The sequence below is a fragment of the Rhododendron vialii genome, chromosome 12a (assembly GCF_030253575.1).
Source record: "Rhododendron vialii isolate Sample 1 chromosome 12a, ASM3025357v1".
NCBI lineage: Eukaryota > Viridiplantae > Streptophyta > Magnoliopsida > Ericales > Ericaceae > Rhododendron > Rhododendron vialii.
The window spans coordinates 3,794,131-3,819,257 of NC_080568.1; the positions used below are offsets into that span (position 1 = coordinate 3,794,131).

At 37.5% G+C, this 25,127-nt stretch overlaps 3 protein-coding genes across 4 annotated transcripts in view; all 3 read right to left on the reverse strand.

The window, feature by feature from the left end:
- Positions 1–675: 675 nt before the first annotated feature.
- LOC131311106 (uncharacterized) lies at positions 676–8,009 on the reverse strand. 2 transcript variants are annotated; one of them, XM_058338438.1, is made up of 3 exons: positions 6,136–8,009; positions 4,814–4,957; positions 676–1,549 (listed from the first exon to the last, which is right to left on the reverse strand). In XM_058338438.1, exons 1-3 carry the CDS (start codon positions 6,312–6,314, stop codon positions 1,540–1,542), a joined length of 333 nt encoding a protein of 110 aa, XP_058194421.1. In that variant the 5' UTR covers positions 6,315–8,009; the 3' UTR covers positions 676–1,539. The 2 variants fall into 2 exon arrangements, with proteins under 2 accessions (XP_058194421.1, XP_058194420.1); XM_058338437.1 differs by having other exon boundaries at positions 676–2,561; positions 6,136–8,000.
- Positions 8,010–9,496: 1,487 nt separating this feature from the next.
- Positions 9,497–25,127, reverse strand: part of LOC131311098 (disease resistance protein At4g27190-like) — a 47,652-nt gene continuing 32,021 nt past the window's right edge. The window contains exon 2 of the mRNA XM_058338428.1: positions 9,497–9,824. The gene's annotated coding sequence lies outside the window, so the exon portion shown is untranslated. The remainder of the gene's footprint in view (positions 9,825–25,127) is intronic.
- LOC131309337 (probable disease resistance protein At5g43730) lies at positions 9,985–23,486 on the reverse strand. Its single transcript, XM_058335998.1, has 7 exons — positions 23,436–23,486; positions 23,290–23,343; positions 15,997–16,143; positions 15,794–15,931; positions 15,598–15,634; positions 11,383–12,837; positions 9,985–11,267 (listed from the first exon to the last, which is right to left on the reverse strand). Exons 1-7 carry the CDS (start codon positions 23,484–23,486, stop codon positions 9,985–9,987), a joined length of 3,165 nt encoding a protein of 1,054 aa, XP_058191981.1.

Consider the following 25,127-nt stretch of genomic DNA (forward strand, 5'->3'; position numbering starts at 1 on the left):
AATTGAAAAATGTTTTTTTATTTTTTATTTTTTTATAAGTGGTTAAAAATGAATTGGACAGTTTTTTTTTTTTGGACAAAATTGAACGACAGTTCAAGGGTCCTATTTTTCGTCAACTAATGCAAAGATGGACATTGATCAGGCAACAATTTCGTCAACTATCGAAAATAATTCGAATTTATTGTTAGTAAAAATTTGGGTTTAATTTACAGTTCAAGGGTCCTATCCTTCTTTTTCACTCTTTTCACAACATAGTCGAGCTGTAAATTTGCAAGTCAAAAAATTGCATTTTCATATAGTCCGATTCCAAAAATTGTAACGAAATTTAATTTAATTCACAAAAATTGGTCTTATTTTTTTCCTTCTGCGCATATAGGGGAAAAAAGTCTCATTGTGAATTTGTCAAAAACCAAGTCATGGAAACTATGTGAAGCTATGGTCACATTCTTAAAAATCACAAATAATCGGATGTCTGAACCAGTTTAAACACACCTTAACTAACTTCGACATTAAAGACGGAACAAAACCACAGTGGTCTCAATTTTTTTAACCAAAAAAAAAAATATATATTTTAACCGAATTACCCAAAAAAAAAATTATTACCCAATTTTTTTTTTTTAAAACCGACAGTAGAAGTCAAAACCTGCATATAGGGCAAAAAAGTCTCAATGCGAATTTGTAAAAAACCAAGCCCATGGAAACTATGTGTAGCTATGGTCTGCATTGTTAAAATCACAAATAGTCGGATGTCTGAACCAGTTTACACACACCTCAACCAACTCCGAAATTAAAGACGGGACAAAGCCATAGTGGTCTCAATTTTTTTAACCGACAGTAGAAGTCAAAACCTGTGAGCTTGAAGGAGTAAGCTCCTCGTTTATTTTCGTCCTGCCACTTGACCAGTGTGAAATCGTGAGTATATTTACACTTATGTCATAAGGTGCTTGCCATCGTTTCTAATTCTTCATTTTTGCTCTTTGGAAAGGACATATAAGAAACACATACAACCACCACTAGTGTGAGAGCACGTCTGAAGCATTCTCATACACAATGGAATTTGGCTTCTCCACGTTTTTTCCCCCTTCGTGCGCTAACTTTGTCTACTATAGAAGGCTCTGGAGTCACAGCTGAGGCTTCTCGGTCCAAAATACTCGCGTCATTTTGGAACTCTTCACCATTAATTCCCACACAAACCAGAACTTTCAACATTTGAAAAGGAAGAATCTGAACTCTCCCCTGAATGGATGTTTAGGGCATGCGTCGACAATTCAAAGGTAGAAGCAATCATTGTTTCACAGCGATAGTTGCATTCAACTTCACTACATGTATCATCCCCTGTACTTTGTGAAACCAACAACTGTTTTTGAGTTGCGGCATCGGTTACATTTACAATCTCATGTTGAACATGCGCCTCCATTTTCTCTTCATGCATGCCTGTTGCAGGACCTAATCCTCGGAAAGCATGACTTGAAGTTCCAGAAGGAGATGAACCTGTGCGTTGGTGCTTTGGATTTGTTCCATTGTCTGATTTCCTGCTGCTTAACTGCCTCTGCATACGAGTCTCTCTTGGCCCACGTCCACAGAGGAAGATGCAGAGACACTGCCATGCCCTAGGGAGCTTCTCATGCTAGTTGCAAAGTCCCTCAGATAGGACGGATCATCAAAGGGAATGCTAGCGGTGCACCTAAATTCCTCCCCAAAAGCCAGGCCAATGCTGCTTGACCTTTCAACAATATGGAAATGCCAGTGCCTTATGAAACATCAATCACCAAATTCGGATGGTTACTTATGCACTGCATTTGCTGAGCCCCAGTTGCTATCCTTCAAGGTTATAATCTACAATTTGATGGCCAATGACTTCCAGATTTTCTTGCCTACACATATCTTCCTCTTCAATTGTTCGCCCACGAGACTTTTCTGATGATCAATCCAAGCTATGTTGTTCATGAAAACTCTTCTTGTGATGAATGGCATTTGGTTCAGCCATATTAGTCGCTTCTAAAGATTCAGGTATAACAATCACGGGCTTCATTGTATCAAATGACATATCTTTATTTGAAATCCTCAAAAGGAAGTCTTGAGGAGTTAGTGGAAACTACTAAGGTCGGCTCTGGCATAGTGGTAGTCAAAGGTTCGTCTGAATTCCAACATCTGATCACTAAGTTTCAAGTCCCCCTCTGTTAATTCAACAGCATGATACATACAGCCTCACTTGGAACAGATTGACATCTCCAACACAGTCGACTTTTTGAAAATTACCCTTGACCTCCAAAAGCTCAGACTCTCTAAAAGGTGCAGTGATTGCCAAACCAGTGATATGGGAGTTGAAGCCTCCAGAGCCACCAAGTTGAGATTCAACTGTAGCACCTCCACTGAATTCATCATGCTGAACATTAGGAGATCCATCATGGGCCCCAAGGAGGATATAATTATATGGACCATCTGCCTTCTCAAATGCAAACACATCTTATTGAACATCTAGAAATGGTGCCTTCCCACATTTAGGAGTCATATCATCTGGTTATGGTCTCTTCCTTCAGTATCATGTGCCCCACCTGTACCTTGATCAAAACACGTAACTAAGATCCCAATTTGTGAAGAGACCGGGAAATGAACAAGTTTGGATGTGCATTAATGCTGTTGTAGTCGAAACAAACACTTGGATCTAACTTACATTCAATGGTGTGGATAGTGGATCGAATTGTGAAGGAATAAAGAAGCATGAGTGCATTTTCTCTCTCATGGGATGACTGTAGACAAAGAAAGTAAATTGGAGACTACGAGGAGAAGCAGCAGCAGTAACAGCAACTGACCTTGCCTTTAGTTGTTCAGACTTTTTGCTTCTTTCCTCCTCAACAAGCTTTCATTTCCATTTCTCTCTCCTCTCTTTGCTCTTTATATTTTCCTTTTCTTTCTCTTGTAATAACTCTCTTAATTGTTTTTCCATTGTTTTTTTTTTTTCCCCCACTTTCTGATCCGACTCTATAATTTTTAAATTTGCAAGGGTTGTCTCTAAGTGGTTTTCAAAATATGTTTAAAATGAAAAACCTTGTTTCTTACGGAGATTTTTTTAATTAAAATAATAAAAAAGGAGACCATCTTATGCGCCCACCATTTTTGGTATTTGGAGGGACGGTAGGATTAAAGGATAAGAACTTGTGACTGATAATGGATTCTGCATAGTTAGAACTTTTGAAATAGCAAGTGTGTTCTCTATAGTTACTTTTTCATATATACGAGTGTGAAATCACCAATTTGTGAATGCTAAATGTCTTGCTATTGAATTAACGAATATCAGAGATGGTGTACTCCAAGATATTAGAGACTCAAACAGTTAGCATTGGCTGTGACATACTGCCAATACAGTCACATTAAATTCATTAGGAGTTGGAGAGACTATCTTGAGGATTTGAAATGTTACTTATTTCTTTGTGATTTGTTGGAGCAAAAAATGATAGGAAAATTTCAAACAAGATTTGATATCCTACACTCTCCCATTTTTATGCGTGATGAAGATGTCCACACTTTTATCCATAAAGCGTGGACAATGGGGGAGAGGCATTACAGGGCATTGGACCAGCAACAAATATACGCAAAGCACAGAATTTTGCCAATCCCTAACAAGAAGGGAAAAGAACCATTACTTAGTGTCATCCAAACTAACAACAGGCTCCCTCCCTCAAGGTTGAAGAAAAATAATTATTTACTTGCTGCGAATGCACAGCCAGCAAACTCAATGAAGAGTCATCCAACTCCTACTGCACACGAAGGCTCGTGCAATACCGTGATACAAAGGTCAAAGAGATTCTTAGAGCGGCTCCTACTAAAGGGAGGGGTAGGAGAAGATTTTTTAGTAACACTGTGGATTGGGGGACGTCGTCTGCCCCTATTAGAGAAGCATGTGCTGGTAGTAGAAGGTTGAAGATGTTCAATCAAGCTATTTTGGAGACAATTCAGATTATCTAGTGACAGCGAGAGGCGGTGGAGAATGGTGATGCCTTTTAAGTATGGGAGTGCATGGATTATGGAAGAATTAGATCTATATGACTTTGGTTGTAGGCCGTTAGAAAGGATTGGAAAGGGTAGAGAGGAGTTCCGGGCTTGTCCATTGCTATAGTGAGGGCAGGAGAGTAAAGTTTTGTCCTGATAATGGTGAAGGGAAAAATCATGCCTCCAATACTACCGCCACAAAACCAACGGGGGTAGCTCAGCTGGCCAGAGTCCTTACACCTCAATCTCAACGGAGGTCAAGGTTCAATTCTTTCTTCTTGCGCGAAGGCTTTGTCTATTTATTTTAGAATGCTATTTGTAATAGTTTTACTTTTGCTTATGAAAGATATTGTTGGTTTTCTCATTATTTAAAATATCTTGATTGGCGTAATTGTCATGAACTTACCGCTAATGATAGAATGTGATCATTACACCCAGACAAGTGCAAAAGTCCAAAAATTTATATTGGTATTCTAACACTTTAGACTCATTTCCAAGATATAGAACATCTAGATTCCTAGCTATGTAAATGAACATGTTCAATGAGTTGAAGATAACTCAAACCCACAATCATTCACATCAAGGCAACTTTTGAGAAAATCTGAAGGTTCAGGTTTGCTTTCAAATCAGACATCTTATTAAGCACCACTGTGCTCCTCAATGGAGAAAAGGATGAATCCACCCTGATTATCTTCAGACCTCTTGACAAGTAGATGCATAAACATACACACACAATAAAGCAAGACTAGTTGGGGTGTGGGGCGGTGGGGATCTGTGGGAGTAAGTGTTTGCCTGTTTGGAAGCAGGAAGAGATAGAGCATACCTCAGGAGCACCCCAGGAGATGACCGCGTTGACGAAATAACTCCACACAATCCAATCCCATCATTCTCTTCAACCTTTACATTCGCTGCACCTTTATGTTCAGATTCTTCCTCAGAATTTTCCTTCTCATTTGATGATTGATTCCTGCGAAATAGATGGCCATTAGGAAGTCATGGAAACATAATAAAGGAAAATGCGGATAACATGTTAATCTTTGACCAAAGACAAAGCAAGGATTTCCACTTGGTGGAGTCAGTCATGACCATAAGTAACCAATAACCTACAAATTTAATGCACTTAAAAGTTCCAACATATAACAGTTTCTGCAAAAAATGATAAATTATCCACAAGTTTAGACGGTCATGAACACAAACGGAGCCGAATCACACTCGGGATATGTCTTCCCAGAGAGTGTTTTGTCTCCGAGCCAGGTTACTCGTTGTGGTTCCAATTTGGGGCCACCAGAATTTGTGAAGCCCCCATAAGCGGTCCAGTTTCCCCACATTCCAGCTTCAAGTCCAGCATGAGAAAAGGCCAGACCTAGCCTTCACCTTCACCGTATAGACATCCCATCTTCCGCCATCAATTTCGACATCGTCTCGTCACAGTAGACCAAGAGACGGAGAGAATAACAAAGAGAGAAGGCGAGACTGAGACATGGCGACCTCCGTGAAGAGCGCGACCAAGAGAGAAACTAGGGCTTACTTCCGCGCTTGCTCAAAATGAAGGAGTACAGCTTCCCCCAAAACCGACTGCGTTCCACAACCCCAAAAGGCCAAAACAGCAAAACTTCTAGGGCGGGCGCCACCTCAGTGGCCCTGTTTCAAGCCAAGTGATCTCAAGAAATGAGTTAGGAACGCACCACATGTGATCTCAATAAATCACATAGGGCCGGCACCACTTCAGTGGTCCTGTTTCAAGGACTTGTCTTGCACATCACGCAGGTAATCTTAGAGTGACTGACCATTTTCCAGCCCCATCAGGTATAACGTGATTTGAGTTGATTTTTAAGCAGCATAACGTGATTTAAGGCTCCTTTGGATAGATGTGTATTCAAACGAAGGCTTTAATTATTCAACGAGAATCGCTCGAACCTAGGTTTGTTTGTTAGTTCAATTTGCCCCAACTGAGATGTTTAGGGCAAATGAGAGAGAGAGACCCTAATGCCATGGAGAATTTCCGCTGGTTCGTGCCCGTGGGCTATACAATCAGCAATCCAATAAACCCAATGGGAACCAAAAAGGAGGGGTACCGCATTGGGTAGAAGACGATCCAAAAAGCGAAGGTTCACCCAGCTGAAGGAACGAGCTTTGGAAGCTTACCTGCCGTCGAAACAGAGCCTTGAGGAAGAGATGTCACCGGAAATCAGAGAGAGCGGTGGCTGCTTTGGCTGTTCTCTCTGGTTCGCCTCACTCTCTCTCTCTCTTCGTTTGCTGGTCCCTGGGAAAAAGCGTAGAAGGTTCGGGAAAAATGGTAACCCAGTCATTCGAAACACCCGCATAAGCTAACGCTACCCCTCAGGTGGGGTTCCCTTGTCCCCTTCCAAGGGCTTCCTTATACCCGTGGATAGGTTATCCAAACAGTGAAAGGCCTAACAAATCCTGGATAAGGGTGGGCCCAGGGTAAGGGTTACTCCTTATTTGGGTAGCTTATCCTATCAACAAACCCTGGATAAGCTTATCTGAAATCCGAATAGCTTATCCTGTCACAGACAGGCCCAAGGTATGCTCCCGAGTATAGCATGGGAGTATGATGCTACAATTAAATATGAATATTTAAATCAAAAAATATGAAAAATATTGACGTTACATCAAAATTATCCAAAAAAAGTAAGTTGAATTTGCTAAAATTGAAATAATTTTATGAATTTAGGCCAAAAAATATTGTTTTACCTACCGTTTGCTAAGGTACTAGTTACTGCATTTTTTTTTCTCACAAAGTTACTATGTTATACGGCTAAACTTACTACAACCGGATCGTTAGGTAGCAAATTGCCACTTTTTGGTGAAAAATGTTAGAGATTTTGAGAATTTATAAATGACGATATATAAATGCATAACTACCAATCATTAATACCATACTTTATACTTACTACAAAATAAGGCAACAGATTTCACAAAAGCTGATCATTCTTACCATGTGCCATTACTATCTTTTAACGCAAACTTACCACTATCTTTTAACGCACACTTACCACATTTTTACCTAAAGCAACACACTTTAATTTCATTACCCAAAAAGGTAACACAAGTATGCTCAATTCACATTAAAACTAGGGAATTGACATTCACACTCCCTTTTTTTTTTGTTCACACTCCCTTTTTGTTTTTTAGTGTTGAAAGTGTATATATATATTTTTTTCTAAAAGACAAAAAAAAAAGTGTGAATAACAAAAAAGGGAGCATGAATATCAATTCCCTAAAACTATAGTTGAAGCTACTTTATTAAATAACTTTATAGTGTATTAAAATTTAAAGATGATACAAAAAGGCGTATCTACCGTAGCTAATATCATACTTACCATACACTAAGGTTACAGATACAACATCTGATCAAGAAATGAACAATTTACACAAAATCTGTTCATGAAATGCGCGTGTGTACAGGGGCTAGATCAGGGGCATGTATTTTCTGTTTAGAAGTAGTCCAAATTTGTATTTCCTTTGCTAGATCACGGCATGTATTTTCCTTTGCTAGATCACGAGGCATTTCTTTTTTCTTTTTTCTGTTCCCTGCGTGGAACCTCACCTATCCTATGTACTACATACGGTGAAATCCTATCCAATCCGTATAGATAATCCTAAGTTGAGGATTGTGTTAGGAAAAACCCCAAAACCCAAAACTCACACACACCTCAAGGCTCAAACAAACACAGAGGGACAATATTTACGTGGTTTGGCAATTGTCTACTCTATAGGCAGCGGATTTCACTATAACGGAGGAGATTACAAATCACTCACCAAACCCCAAGTGTATACACAAACCCCTCTCAATTGCTACTCTCTTTGATGCTTTACAATATCGGATTACAAGGGTATTTATAGGGGAAGATGGCTGGTACAAATCAAGGAGGAGAATTCTCTCTTGGCTTGTTCTGTATTTATAGAAGAGATATCCACAAATCTTCATTTGTCAAACTTGTGGCCTCAAGGAGATCTGAAGCTAATCTCAGAAGATTTCTCATCTGACTAATATCGTCCCTTGCGAAACATGTGAGGATGTACTAATCTTCAACTGATTGTTCTTCCCAACAGAGGGCTCCGGATTTTGCGCCTTTGTAGCCCTTTGGGCATTTTATGATGATAAAAAAAAAAGAAAGAAGAGACTTCTGAATTTTCCAGGGGCCTAAAGCAAAAAATAAAGATTGGGCACTTTTTGTTGAACTATTATAAAGGGTACCAAATAAGAGGCCCCTTAAAGTTTGAAATTTTTGGGGAGCCTAAAGAGGCCGCCACTTTGGCTTTAGCTTAGGACCAACTCTGCCTTCTTTCACCCATTTTTTCCTTGTGGTTTATGTAATTGTTAGACTTAATCACACATCCCTCATCTAAGTCACCCAAGTTTGGTTAATAAAATCTAGAGGTTACTCCACCTATTACCAATTAGTTTTAGGTTGGAACCCTCTAAGAAATCTAACATGGTATTAGAGCTAGGTCTTGGGTGGCCTTACCTCACGTGGTCAAGTCTCAGTTGCCCGAGTCAATCGCCTCACCTCATCAATTAATTCTTACCTCCACATGCATCCGGGTTGCATGTGAGTGGTCGCCCAAGTCAAATCTCCTGGTTTTCTCAATTCGTATCTCCACGTGCATCTCGGCTGCACGTGAGGAGGAGTGTTAGACTTAATTCCACATCGCTCATCTAAGCCACCCAAGCTTGGTTAATAAAATCTAGAGGTTACTCCACCTATTACCAATTGGTTTTAGGTTCGAACTCTCCAAAAAATCTAACAATTTGTTGTAGAACAAAGGTGGAAAAATAGAAGGCATGTAGTATTACTTTCTGCTTTTGCTGTTGCAAAATTGGATGGAGTATATGAATGAGAACTGCATGCTAGTGAGGGATGCCACACAAGATTTTAAGCCGCGGTATCGAGAAAAGTAATGGTATCGACAGTACAACCAATAAAAAATGGTATCGAAGATCCAGGATATCCCATTGCTACCCAGGCGGTGCTGCCATGGTTTTCTATATTGTTGTATGATCTTGGTCCCAATGTACAGAGAGTCCATCTTGTACGATCTAGAGATCGGCCTCATGGTGTATTGCCTCACTCTGCTCCCGAGTTACCTGTTGATCTCGAGGACTACAACTATAGGACAATCACCCTTATTTTAGTCGAAGTGAAGCTTTCTCCACCATCGTTATAATGTGGCCGAGTCAGACCAAGAGAAAAACAAGAGACTAGTACTTCAAGTGCCATGGGAAATGTTGTTCGTGTTTACTTGCATGCTTTGGGGTATGATTTTTATGCACCAAAGAGTCTAATGTCCGGGTTAATGCAGATGGAGAAGAATCGCAGAAGTAGTGAAGGCACTCATTTGGGAAGGGCTATCCAAACTTCTTCCACATGCTTCAAATTTCTACATTTTGTGGACAAATTAAGCGAAGAAATAAATCCACAAATATGGAGAATACAGATTAAGAAAAAGGTACCAAGGGAAGAGAAGAAGCACAAGGATATCGTAGGGAAGAGGACATAGCTGGAACCATGCAATTATGGAAAAGCTGAAAATATAGCACAAATATGTCATTTTGTTTTGGTAAATTTGTTTCCAATGGAAACCAAATGAACACACACAAGCTAGAGGGGCATATATACCCCTACAAAATGCTGATAATATAGTACAAATATGATACAGTACATGAGATACTCATGAACCACTTGGACATGGCGGTGCATCTTTTTCATAGTTGGAAGTCCATACTCTGCATTGGAAGCCAGTAACTTTTTTCCAAATCAACAATTGGCTTATTTCGTTGTCTATGAAACTCTTTACCCGATTCGGTCCTACAAGAAGAATAAAAAAAAGTAAAAAAATAAGGACCGTACTTGAAAATTTTCAGTAAAGATAACAATAAGCCAAAAATATTATTTGACTAATTTTTGTCTCAAATAATCTTTGTTAGTTTATCGACATAATTGCTTACTTTTTCAATTCCAGGGCCACTTAAAAAGTGAGACGTTGTAATTTGGCGGCATAGTTGTCCCACTTTAATGCATCCCACCACTCCTTATTAAAGCTCTTAATTCCCTTCAAATTAGGAGCGCTATTAGTGTCAAAGGGGAGTTTCCTCAGCTTCGGAGTTCCATGCAATATTGTCACATCATCCAGTGATTGCCAATACGTGGGAACACCTTCAAAAAGGTTGACAAATTCAGGCAAATTATCGAGGTACAAATAAGACAATTTGGGTAGAGCCTCATATTCCACCTTTTCATCCTCTGGAATCATCCCCTTGAGTCCCCGGCAATTCAAGACAAGCAAGTCTTTCAAGTTGGACATTTGTTGAAGCATGAATCCACTTGAGAAGAGGTGCTCAATTAGTGGACATTCCCATACGAACAATCTTGTTAGATTGGTAAAGCTGTTTACATTTAGTGGTGGTGGTGGTGGTGGTGATGATGATGATGATGATGATTGTCCCTCCTCCATCTCCGAACAAAGAATGGACTTCAAATTCGATAGTTTGTCCAGAAACAAAACTTCTAAATTAGAAAAAGCACTCATTTCAAGCCCATTTCTATTGACTATTGTTTCGAGTGCAACACAATTTTCAATCTCGCAAAATCTTAACTCATCTGTGATTTGCAAGCCCAATTCTGATAGAGCTTTGAGTTTTCCATGCCCGCTTAATAGAAAGCCATTTGAACAGATAAGTACATTCTCTATGGCTTGGGGAATGCCACTATCCCTTTCTTCTCCTCCTCCTTCATAACCTAGAAACCTCCTATACTTTCTACTATAATGAAGCCAAGGATGACGTTCGTATAAATGGTGTGGACATTGCCCAACTAAGAATATAAATTGCTTCAGTCTTGTCTCTTTCCATGGTATGCTATTTTGCAGGAAGTGTTGCAGATTACCTACTATGCGGAAGTCAAATAAAAGAGAAGAAAGTGAACCCAAGTTGCTCAGTTCTTTCGCAATAATTTCTGTACTTTCATTGCTCAGTTGACTTGTAAGTTCAATTACTTCAATATGAGGAATCCCACATATCATCCCAACAGGAATAATTAACTCTTCGCTTTTCATCCTCCAAAAGCCAATTTCCCATTTAGATTGTCCGACATAAAGCACTTCCAGCTCCTTGAGAGCACTAATCTCTTTGGGGAGAGCATTCAAATTTTCGCAATCTAAAAGGACTAGTTCTCGAAGACCGCCCAATTTAGATATTGAAGTTGGCAACGATTTAATACGGGTGCGTGATAGATCGATCCAACACTCGGAGGCTAGGCATGTTATTAAAGAAAGTTTCTGGAATCACCTCTAAATTTCTATTTCCTTGAAGCAACAATGTCAGTAGCTTCGGGCAGTTTGGTGATTCTGGCAAGCTGCGCAAGTCACGATTCATAAAGGATATTCGTGTTGCATTTTTCCATTCCACCTCCTCTGGAATCATCTTTGAAGAAATTCCAGCATGCACCAGATGTGTGGGTTCCTCTCCTTGCAGGGAAGTTATTGCCAATACCATGTCTCGAACAACGTCGTGCATCTTCACAGAGTCATCTTTATCACATTTCTCCAACAAAGACGCATCTATAAGAGCTTGCAATATAGCTTCTCCCTCATCAAGTGCCTGTTCCAAAGTAAGTTTACCTGAAAAAATCCTTTCTGATTTCCAATATCCTATCAATCTTGATTTTTCGATCATGGAGTCTTCTGGATACAATCCACAGAACAAAAGACATTTCTTTTCGTCAATATTCTTTAACCGGTCATAGCTTACCTTCAGTACCTTGAACACATTTTCATTCAAGTCTTCAGTGACAGATGTAGCCGGTGACCTTAATTTTCTTAAGAAATTCCTCCATACATTCACATTTTCCTCTTTCCGTAGTGCACCGCATACGACTTTCAACGCTAGTGGCAAGCCACCACATTCTGTAACAATATATTGGGCATACGGTTTGATGGTTGAAAGCGTTGCAATGTGACCCACTCCACAGGAAAACATCTCCCATGCTTCTTTGTTTGGCAAAACTGAAACGGGTACTTCAGCATCAGTTCCCATCTTTCGGCAAACTTCTTTTTTTCTGGTTGTCAAAATAACTTTGCAACCATTTTGTTGATTGGCATTGGGGAACCCTACTACACGTAAATCCACCTCGTCCCAAACATCGTCTAAAAGCAAAAGGTACTTCTTGCCCTCAAGTCCCGTAAATAATTTACTTGCAACTCTATCATTAGACTCGTCAGCATTTATTGCTATTGATAACCGCATCCCGACTTCGTTTTGTAGCTTTCTAATGGTCCAGGATTTTGAGACAGTTACCCATATGACAAAATCAAAAATTGTTTTGACATCAGGGTAATTGTTCAAAAGGTCCAAAATAGTAGTCTTACCTACTCCTCCCATTCCCCAAATACCAATCTTTTGAGTTCTCTCATCTCGAAGTTTATTCAGTACCCCATTTTCAAACTTTTTTTCCATGAGTAGGTTAATCTTGGTGATCATATTTACTACTAGCTTACCAAGCTTTATACGCTCAAAAATGTTTGGACATAATCCCCAAACACATTTCTTCTCAACATTGAACTCTTGTTCTAAGGTTGCAACCTTGTTCTCCATTTCTGCCACCTCGTTTCTCCAATTAACACATTCCTGAGTTGGAGTTCTTTGCGGACGGAATCTTTCAATTTTGGCAACAATGTCATCTTTCTTGGAACGTAATTCTGATGCTTTCTTGCAAAGTGCTTCCCAATTGTTTGTCAATTTTCTGGCATAATTGATGCGTGTAGCAATTGGAACCCAGATGCACTTCCCAATCTCCCAGGTAGGTGGGATGGAAGCTGCAGCAACTGACAAATGCAATATGATTAGTTGACAAAATAGAAGTTTGATTGAGATGTTAGGTTTTTAAGGCCAATCAGTGTTTGTAGAAAGTTAGCTTGTTTACTCGGAGCTTGTTTGTTTGGAGGTATTTTACATCCCCCGGACCCCTCCTTTGCGAAAATAAGATTAATTTTTATTTTTTAAATGAAGACAAAATTGAAAATGCATTCCATAGTACTAACCAAAACAAATACTCCTACCAGATTAGTTTTTTTTTCTCTACTATTCCTATTCCCGAAGGGACGTTTGTGATAAGCTTGTGAGGTGTGAGACAATAGAGAGGATAAGAATTGAAAGTTCGAGGCCAAGCCAGCTAAATATTTTGGCAATTCAATAGGTGGTTGGATGTATAAATCTGTGTGTTCGTTTGTGAAAAAACAGTGGGAAGATTGGGAATGTCAACAACTTTTGGGGCCACCTTCACCCCATGTGTAAGCTTGTGAAACGGCTGTGAGAGAGGCTGTAAGTCTGGGGTGCGCACAATCTGGCCTGGGACACCTTGTATTACCAAAAAAAAATGGAGTGGAAAAAGAAGATAGAGGGTAGAGAGAGTGAGGGGTAACGTGGGCTGGGGCTACCGAAAAAGAAAAAAGAAAATAGTGCTCCACTTCTTAATTAACGATTATAAGATTAACTCAAAAATTTTAACAGTTTTTTAATCAGGTTTAAAAGAAGAGGAGGTTATAAAAATCAAGATAAATTCATTGAAAAAAAAAAAAATACAAAGACATTTAACTAAGGTTATGATTTTCAAATTTTCTAGTAGTTCCTCTACTTAGCATAAAATCACAATTTTGTTCCTTCGGGGAGGAGAAATGGCAATTTGCCTATAAACTCCGCATGTTCCAATCATTGGACGCAATTGTGAGGGACTATAAGCTACAGTATATGGTTAAATTTGACATGATTAGTACTAGAGGGATGAAATGTAGATTTCATTCAAACTAGAAGGACTATTTCTAAAAAATTTATCATTTTTCTATTTATGCCCTTCCTATGTGAAAAGATAAGAGCCCTGCTATTCGCAGCCCTTTATTTTCTCCCATAGTCCACTACATTTCGGTAAATGGTTGTTGAAAATCATACATAACATTTCGGTAAATAGCTGTCTACATTTCGGTAAATGGTTGTTGAAAATCATACATAACATTTCGGTAAATAGCTGTTGAAAACAAGATTATATTTTGGTAACTACATGTCGAAAATATGTTCAACTTTCGGTAAATAACTGCCGAACATACATTTTCGGTAAATAGCTGTTGAAAAAAATATTATATTTCGATAATTGGATTCTGAAAATATATCTCAATTTCGGCAACTAACTGTCGAGTATAATTAGAAATTTTTAACGGGCTATGGGAGAAAATAAAATGCTGCGAATAGCAGCGCCCAAAGATAAAGCTGAAGATTTTCAAGGGGATTTTGATTAAACGATGGACCAAAAATGGTCTATCATTCATATGCTTCGTTTCATTTACTTTTGTTTTATTTAAATCTAAACACGATCGTTGGAATTCCAGTTTACTACATTGATCAAGAGTCACAAATACTTCACTTCTTTAGTTAAGGATAATAACGAAAAATGAAAAATTCTAATCAAGACACCTTAAGAGCAGACTGACAACAAGGGTTTTCAAATGAACATCGAACTCATGTTCACTTGTTAAAAAGCTCGTTTGAAATTCATTTGTTACATAAACAACCAAAGCTTGAATAATTTAATTGGACAATGCTAACCTCGGCCTTCAGGGCGGAGGATAATAGGTCAAAGCTGCATTGATATCCGTGAAAATTGTATTGATGTTTGTGGAAGTATATTAATATCCTTGAGATATTTGCGTATTATTCTTCGGAGGTTAACAAGATCGAATTTAATTTGAAACTCATTAAGGTTCCATTCTGTTTAACTTTATTTATCTTTTTCGTTTTATGTGTTTTGTTCGTCTCTTTTAAACTTTTGTTAGATTTTTGCTTGCCAATTCAGATACTATTGCATATAACCATGGAAATCAGTATGACATCCAGGGCCGGCCAGGGGGTAAGCCCTGCAAGCCGGCCGGCTCGGGCAACCCCCCGGCAAGGGGTAACAAAAAAAAAAAAATGTATGTATACAAAAAAAAAAAATAGAAATCCAACAAAAAATATATTTAGGGGCATCATCCAAAAATTTTTGTACAAATTTAAAAAAAAAAGTAAATATGTATGGTTTCCACCTACTTTAAAAAATTATGATACTTGAGGAAATTAGGAGGGTAAAAGAGAGATTTTTACATACCTGGGGTAAATAACAGATAAAAAAAATTAGGAGGGCAAATTATTAAGAGAGAAAATTAGGAGGGCTATCAGATAAGAAGAAAAAAAAGAAAAGGGACGCTATAGCCAAAACGAGAAGGGACGGATGATGTAATTCAAGCTAAATGAACAATATAATCTTGTTTTTGTCCTTTTTTTGTTGTTGCTTGTATGTCTTTTTTTTATACTTAACACTAGTGGGCAACGAGCCCTGTTATTCGCAATAAAGATTTGCAGACAACCACATAAGGAAAAACTCGTTTGGGCCCATTTTAGGTCTCACAAAAATTTAGAAAAATATCCATAAATTTTTTAATATTATTTTATGGGACTTGTAAAAAATCAGCTCCAACGGACATTAGTAAGTGTTACTTTTGAATTCATATGGGCGAATTGAGCAGTTTCGCCCCAACGAATCCAAAAGTAATACTTACCAATCGATATCCCTTGGAGTCGATTTTTTACAGGGCCCTATAAAATAATATTCAAAAAATTTTAGATATTTTTCTAGATTTTTGTGAGACCCGGAATGAGCCCAAACGCATTTTTCCTTGCGTGGTTCCCTGCAAATCTTCCTTGCGATTATAATTTTCGAGTGGGCAACCAAGCGGAAGGTCGGGCTTGGGCAACCCAAATGTCGGGGCCGGCACTGATGACATCTATAGTCCTAGCATCATAGTATCGCAAGCAATGGGCAATGAATTGAATATGTGAGTATTGTTCAAGTGCCATGGCCTTCTTTAATGGTTGGACTTTTGATCTTAGAAACTATATGCATTGACTATGTAGATTAAGAAACATACAAACATAATACATAAAATATGTAAAATTACCTTCAGCCATGAGATCGAGATAATTGAAGAACTCTCGGTCGAGACGCCAAAAATCAGATGATCCTCAACCTTTTCCTTCCAGTAGTAAAGTGCTTTAGTTTGAGAGGTATCGATGGAGAAGCACAAATGTTGCACCACAGGGAGCACCTGAATATTCATTCAAATTAGCTCATTTTGAAATCCGAGTTGCGTGTAACGCTTTAGAATATATTTATTGTAAACCGGGGCATTTTGTACTTATTTCAACTTTTTAAAGTGGTTGTTGAGACAAAATGAGGCTAGAGAGAACCTTTTTAAGGTTCAAATATAATCTGCGATAGACACAAGGGAACAAAAGTTCATGTGAATTTTCATATTTTGACCAACCACAAAATTCACATGTGGAGTTATAAATATTCATATTTTGAACCGCCACAAAAATTCATAAAATGGGCCGCAAAATATTGTAAGGGACGTACGATACACCCGAAAGGGCTGAAACAAGCGGTGTGTAGGAGTAAATCAAATGGTAACGCATGTATCATGATGCAGAGAAAAAAAAAACGCATGTATCTTGAGATAAAACCTAAATTGAACCCCGTATCATGATGCCGAGAAAAAAAAAACGCATGTATCTTGAGATAAAACCTAAATTGATGCCGGTTATGACAATCTATTCTCTCTTTTTTCAAGATAAATGCGGTTCACAATTACATCAGTGTTATCGATCAACTTTATTTTAGTATCGCTAATGTCCTTGACAAGCTCAAAAGATGAAGGGTAAGTTACATCAAACCACCGTAATTAAAGAATCATTGATTTTCAGTTTAATCTATTTAATGTCTAAAAAACAACATTTAACCCTCTCAAAGTATTCATCTAACGAAAATAAACTCCTTCCATTAGCAAAAACGAGAAGATTTTAGACGGAACTTGTCATGTGAGCATGATATGATGATAAACAACATCTTATGACTAAAGTACTCTTTTCTCTTCATCTAAGGCTAATTCCCAAAATTATAACCTATTGTTGAGATTAGTCATGGGAACGCAAGCGATTGCAGGATAGGAGGTGTTTGGGTTTGGAATAGCTTCTATTTGAGTGTAGTGACTGGATTTGGTTTTTGATGAGGTGCTTTTAGGGAGGTTAAGAGGGAAGGTTAACGTGAAAAAAACTCGTTGGGCTCATGATTGTTGGCAAGAGGGTAAGTTGTGATTTTCCATTAATGCCATCTCTGACCTCTAGTATTTGTATAGTTTGAGGGCGTTAACCGTTGAGTTTTAAACTTTAAAGAAGTTAAATAAAAATGGGTTATAGTTGAGGTTTTTTTTTTTTTTCCCTCAAATTGCAAACGCGCAAACACGAATGTCGAATGATCCACACACATTTGAGTAGCTTGTGGAGGGGGGCCGTGTCCCCGCCACTTATTGAAAAAGCTTCAAAAACTTATGTTCAAATACAAAATTCAAACACAAATATACCCAAAATCATTTTATGTGTTAATTTCACATGTATTTTGTAGATTCACATGTTTCAAATGATTTTAGACCCATCTATGATCGAATCTATATTCGAATTTCAAATACATCTATATTAGTATCATCTCTCGCTTGTATAATATATGCGTGATAAGTGCCAAAATATACATATTTTGGCCCTCTAAACTACATTTATTAGTCTTTTATATTTGTTAACTAATTTTTTATTATGTGTTTTTTTTGTTTATAGGTTGCTCGAGCCCGTTGTCCGGGACTTTGGATAAAAAGAAGTTTTTAAAGAAGTTTGGGATTAGAATATGAAATAATTCAAAATTGAATGGTTGATTTATTATTTCTTGAAGTCCAAAGGTCCTTTATGTAATTAAGGTCTACAATTCCTATATAACCCTACTGATGACGTGAGTCCTGGGGGTCCTGGGAAAAAAAGAAAAAAAAGCTGCTGCCGCTGCTGCCGTGGTAGGTTTTTGGACGGTACAAAACAAAGGAACGTCTGCGGCATGTGGGTTTTACAACAGGTTTTATTAGGGACGACAGAAGTTCGTTTTCCTTCCCATAGCTTTTCCTTTTAAGTTTTCAATTTTTGTTTGAGTATTTAAGTATTCGGTAACTCGTTTTAATTTCTGTTTTTAATTAAAGTTGTTCGTTGATTTTCAATTAGTTGTTATCTTTCATTTATTCAATTTCTTTCTCCAGTATTAAAAGCATGATTCAAATTAGGATTTCTTGTGTTTATTGTTTAATGATGAGTGAGTAGTCGTATAGGTAGGGTCGCGGGGTGATTAGCACGTTATGACTAGTTCGGGCACTGCTCCTTTTATCAAACAATGAAAAACCGATGTTAGATTGGAAAATACTTCCCGCGGACGAATCCGGGCATCGTCGGAGCCCATGTGAACGGGAGAATGGGGGTCCAAAACTCATTCTTCGCTGCGCATGGGTATACGGCGACCATAGGGTTTCGCATCTTGCGGGGTATCTTTTTCAATGTAAAATTGAATGTTTTTAAGAACACCAAAATGAGCAGATTGATTTGGACAGGTTACGAGTGCTACGAACCCTACGACCGTACCTTCTTTTAATTTTCTGAATTAGTACAATCAATTTCTTGTTTTAGTTAATATCTCAATCAAATTGACAAGGGGTGGCTACCTAAGAGCCCATTAAACTAGTTAAGCCCGAGTTTTTAGTCAGCACACTTTACCGTCCTTAGTGGATTCGACTCCGGTCTTACCGGATATTGTGCTACGACGGTCTCAGCCCTACGCTTGGGGCAACCCATTATTTTAGGTCTAAGAATCGGTCAAGCAATGCGCAGCGACCCACTTAGAAAGTAAGTCTTTAGATCCTTTTTCCACAATCTATATTCGTGGTATTAGAAGTAGAACGTACATCAGTCTTCATTCTCCATAGAAATCTAACTAAAAAATTATCATTTGAGCAAAAATGGTTTCATGAGTGAATGAAAATACCACGTGAGCAAAATTAGTGATAATAACATGGTTGGACAAAAAAGAGCGATGAAATTTTCACAAACGGTATTTTCCACACACAAAGATGGAGAGAAAAATGAGAGAAAATTGAATTATGAGTATATATGGATTTGCAACTTCTCAATTCGGCGTGCTTGGCAGCGAAATTGGATCTCAGAACTAGGACAAAGATCGGAGCATGGAATTGTAATCTTTTTAGCGGATCAAACGCGGCCGATCTCCCTACTACCGTGGAGAGAGAGAGAGAGAGGGGATAAGAAAACAATGGCTCACATTTTAGAGGCAAACCCATAAAAATTATACTAGTCAACTCGCACTTCTTCTTTTCTTTTTTTCCGTAGTTTATACATTGATCGAGGTTAATAGAGTATAAGTATGTCACTTCAAGGTTATGAATAGTCCTGAATCATTCATGGCCCTGAATTCTAAACTCACTTCGCTTGTGTTTTGAACACTGGCAACCACTAGGTAGACACAAGAGCAAATCAACTCAACTAGAACCCGTTCCCCTTTCTTCCAAAACCATCTCTTTTAAAAAGAAAGTAATTTTAAATTTAAGTATATCAAAAATGAAAAATAATTTTTAAATTTTTTTTGCAACGTTTAAAAGATCTCAATTAAATCTATCAAATAAGATCCATATTGGTAGAAAAAATTATTTGCATAAATATATAATTTTTGACATTGAAATTACTTTTTTTTTTCCTTAAAGTTTTTTTTTTTTAGAAACCGGAACGGCACCGTAACCTTGGTTGCTTAACTTGCACTTATTTGACCACACACTTGTGTTAGTTGTGTGTCAACCAGTCAATGTATGTGTCGGAAAGTACACATAGTTATTTTTCTTATTTCTACAGTGATATCATTGGTTAGTAATTAGTTAAAATGGCGTGGAACGAAGCACTTTTGGGCTCTTTTTTGTTTTGTTTAATCCAAAAAAAAAAAATATTGCATTTATTAATTTTGCGCCTCGCTTTTTTAGTTTTTCAATTTATCTCGTCAAAGAATTTGCGTGCAATTCTTAAAACAAAGTATTTAACTAGCTAGCTTTACGAAGAAATATCATGTTGGATTATTTTACTTAAAACTGCAAGACAAAACATAAATGCCTTTTTGGAAAACATACGGTTTTGACACTAGAAAATGCAAGCAAGTATTAGAAAAGTCAGGAAAAAAAAAATCATCACATCTCTTTGAGAAGACCCAATACATAAGTAAAGCACACACTTAATTATGTTGTTTATTTTCATATTTCTAAGTCGGCGCAACATATGAAAATCTTTGATTATTTCATATTTCCAAGTTAGCCCGACCAAAAAAAATGATTCCGAGACTAGACACAAATAGAAAGGAATATCCTCGATCAGGAATTCAGTGGACGGAGATCATTGTGCAATTTTTCCTAGGGTTCCAATCGTTGGTATAATTGTAGTAATCTTTTGAGTGGGTGCTTGGTAAGTATTTTCCAAATATACGCAAGGCCAACACACATGAGCCCAATCGCATGATGCGACAAACTCTAGCAGTTGTAGAGTTAGTTGGAGACATTGACTATCTGCCAGATCGAGATGATAAATCCCTACCATTTTTGGATGCTGGAGAGGAACCCCACATATGAAGCCGGTCGAAATAACAAAGATCACACAAAACAAATGTTCGATAATATTTCCAACACTAAAAATAACTCAAAGAAATTATAATTACGTGTCCAATCCAGATTGTTTGCACGATTAACCCTGGCCCCTAAAAATAACCGGTCAAACTCTCTAGTAGCCCCAAATTAAAGGCTAATAACATCTTAGATATTTCGAATTTGAGACTCTAGGAGTGAGCAAATACCAAAGCTATAGGACTTAACCACCAGGTCTAACTTCCTGAGTTCGAATTGTGTCTGGTGGAAAAAGTGTGGGTTGACCCACCACAAACTAACCTCATGATCCCGTGGTTTCTACACATTTCCACCCATCGGTATTGCACCCTCGTTATTTTCTGAGGTGAACAAACTTGCACTCCCTCTTGGGTTTAACAATATCTCAAAATCAAAACTAGAAAGTTCCAAAACATCTACGGATCAAACTTAAAAATTTCTGCGTACAGAGATAGAGAAAAAAAAAAGAGAGAAAATTTAAGTAGGAGTATGGATTTGCAACTTCTCACCAGAATTAGGCGTACTTGTCACTGGAGTTGGGATCTCAGAACTAGGACAAAGATAGGGGCATGGAATTGTAATCTTGAAATATCTCTTTACCGGAGAGAGAGAGAGAGAGAGGAGGAGGAGGAGATGAGAAAACAAACTCATAAGCGTCGGTGAGTAAATTTCAGAGGCCACACACAGTAGTCAACCAGTCAGTCAACCCGCACTCATTTTTCCACACTTTTAGTTGCGTGTATACGCCAAGTCGCCAACCAGTCAATGCATGGGATATCAATTTTTAGTTGATTATTATAAGGAAATTGATTTTAGCACTTAAAAAAATTAATGGATGGGTTTTAAAATGACGTCATTTTGTATATCAATATAATTCAATTTTGGAGTTTTTTTTTATCTATTTTTGTTGTGCCAAAATCACAATCCTTATTACAATAGCAGGTTAATGTAGGATAACGGCGTTCCACAAAGCACTTTTTGAATTTTTTTGGATTTTTATTGTTTTGTCTTTATTCAATTTTTTTTACGTTGGTTAGTTTTGTGTCTCATTTTTTTGATTTTCCGATTCGTCTCGTCAAAATGAATCGGAGACGTAAAAAATCATGACTTCTACACAAATATTTTTGAAAGTAGTATCAAAGATAAAACCCAAAAATGTACTTTAATTCTCAATTTTTGTCTTTTTTGAACGGTTCTTTCAACGAATAAAAATAAATGGTTATATTTACTAAATGCTACACACAACTTTAAAACATATATAACTCCAGACATAACTACGTCCGAAATCATTCAATGCATATGAGTCCACATGCATCGATTTCCTGTAGACTTTATGATAAAATTAATCAACTTTCTCTAAAATGAATTCACTAAAAAATGGAAGAAGAAGGTTAACTTTGTGCTCCAATTACAGGCACCTACCTATATGGCAACACGTACAATACCCTTTTTACATCTTGAGAAGCTAGCTCCGCGTTTTAGGTTGTCAACTATTTTTTAAGAGTTTTTTTTTTTCAATTGATAGAAAAGATTATTTACATTATATATGAAGGACTTACATCAATTATGAGAGTCTACGAGATAACCAAACTCAATAACTCAAATAATACAAGAAATAGGTGCATTATAGGGGAGAAACAAAGAAAGAATGAAGCCGATCAAAAAAGCAAAAGCAAAGAAAGATTGAAAATCTTATTAAAGGAAGAATACCTACACGCAGTTGGGGAGATTTGAACTCCTGATCTTTTATTGAGATGAAAGAGTCCTAACAACTGAGCTTGCCCCAATTTGTTACTATTTTTGAAGCTTGCCCTTCCTTATTTTTCTGAAGCTGGTTATCGGGTTGGACAGTCATATACTCCAATTGAATACCGATGGCGATAGGTCATCTCAAAGATAAATGGTTTAGACAAGGAGTTTTATTTTACTCTGCACTTGATTTTTCACCCAATTAATAAAAAATAGCAAGCTAAATATAAATGGTTGAAAAGAAAAACTCAATGACGACTATTATTTAACGACCACATGAGAATTGAATCATGTCTGTTAATTTTGTTTACAATATTTCTATTCATATTTACATTGAAAATATACAATAAGAATAGTGAACTCCTGTTAAACAACGCTACCGAATCTATACCTTAATTGGCTCCGCTAGCTACCGATGAGCTGGCATCTCAAATCAAAGTAACTTTTGAGAAAAACTTTAGAAAAAAGAACAAAGAAACGAAACAGCTTTGGACAGTCAGTCATGTGCGCCACAGTAGTGATTGATGAATGCTTTTTATGACTAGTCATACATAATTGCATATTGGATGTCGTTAACATGCAATTATTTATATCACTTTTTCTCACATCTCCTGTATATCATCATCTTTCTGTTTTGTTTGTCAGCAATGCTATCCTCACCCCTTTAACATTCACAGCTCAATATTCATTATCCATCTCGATAATTAATAGTCCGGATTTTTTTAAAAAACTCTTTCAGGTATTATTCAAAACACTTTTAGACGGTGAAATTGAGAGCGATCAGAAGAACGGTGAATGTTAAGCGGGTAGAGGTATGTAGACTTATTAATGTTTGTTAAAGTGACAAACCAGTAGTCGTGGGACACTGCTAGCCGATCATGCCCGACTCCCTCCACACGAACATATTCACGCAGGCCTAATACGTACACTTGCTGCATGAACAGGTAGTTGTGATTGGAGTTCAGCACCACCCGTGGTGTCCTACAAATATCGAATAATTGTAACGTTGTCATGTTATGATTTGTAAGCAAGAGAGGCACAACCAAAATAAGCCAAAGGCTTGACAGGCAGACCATCTTAAATAAAATGACGAGATCGTAATGAGAATTTATGATATTGACCATGGTGGTTGGGTACGTAGTTTACATATTCGACGATAACAATTTTAATTTGGCTTACCGAGCTGTATATATGGCGCTGTACGTAAATATCCGAAAGGTTTTTCTTCATATTCCAATAATTTTCATATTCCCATAGACAACGTTGTACTATTTGTTGAATTTCGCTATTATCTTTTTTATTATTGTAATTTATAGTCATCGATTGTTTGAGCGGTGAATTTGGTTGGCGGTAGTGATTATAACCCTCCTACATATAGTGATTCCGCTTCTTGTTGGTGCAAGTTGTTATTTTCTATTAGAGATGTTAGTGTTGTTAGGATGGTTGCCTCTGTTTTGGCTGTAGTGTTGTTATCTCTTTCAAGGCTATCTCCTTGGTTTTTTGGGCTTGGTCCCTTTATAAAATCGCCTTTTTCCAAGAAAAAGAGAGAGACTATTACGTGTTGTGTTTGTGGATAGGAGTCCCGGTATTTATGAATCATGGGTGGCTTATAGCGAACAAGTGATTGGATTCCCTCGTGCCATGCATAAAAATTATGGAGAAAATTTCTTTTATATCCCTTGGACTCTGACCAAAAATTCATTTTGGTCGTTCACCTTTCAATTTCGGCATAAAAATACTTCGACTTTAGAATTTTTTTTCAATGTCATCCTTTAGGGATATATACATATATACACGAAAAATAGAGTGTTTGGATCAATTACCCTATACACATCGAATACCGTTGATTCCCGCATTGGCCTCCTCATATTTTTTTTATAGAATTTTTGGACGATTCAGATCGGCCGTCCGGTGGCCGGAGACAGCCCGGTGCGGCCGTCGGTTCCTATAGCAGGACTCAAAGAAAACGGATTGCTTCTAAATGATGACATTGAAAAAAATTGAAAAGTCGAAGTATTTTTATGCTGAAATTGAAAGGTGAAGAGCCAAAATTAATTTTTGGTCAAAGTCGAAGGGATATAAATGAAAATTTTCCAAAATTATGGCTCTTTGGACGATGCGCACAGAACTTGGGTGAGGCACAACAGGCACACAACCAGCAGTTGAGCAAGTTCAATTCCCTCCATTATTGGAATTTATTGAAGGAAGTTCAATTGAAACAAAAAAGAAGTCATCATCGGATGCGGATCATTCCACATGTCAAATTATTGATCGATGGCTTTTTTGTTTATTGTGCTTCAATTTGTGGCTCCATGTATGGTTTAAGGACGATGCTCAACTTTAAACCCTCCTTTTAGATGATAATTGGGATAAGAACAGAAGGTAAGTTTGGGGAAAAAAAGTGTGCAACACTGTTGGAGTTTTTAAAATAAAACTGGATTTTAGTTTGGAATTTCTGAAAAGATACTGAGAGATTTTTATGAAAGGTTACTTCACCTTTTCATATTACTTGTGACTTCATGAAAATGATTGTAACACTCATTAAATTAAGGTGTGTTCGTTTGAAAAAAATGTGATTATTAGGAAGAGATGTGAAATATGGAGGTGTCTCCAAGAGGCATGACCCTCACTCCGTACACCCTCTTCCTAGAGTGAAAACAAATATTCCGTTATTCTACAAATAGAGTATCAGTCCTTGGTTCTTTTACTTTTGCTTAGTGGATATTTTACTTTTGCTTAGCGAATATTTTGTTTGTCTTCGTTTG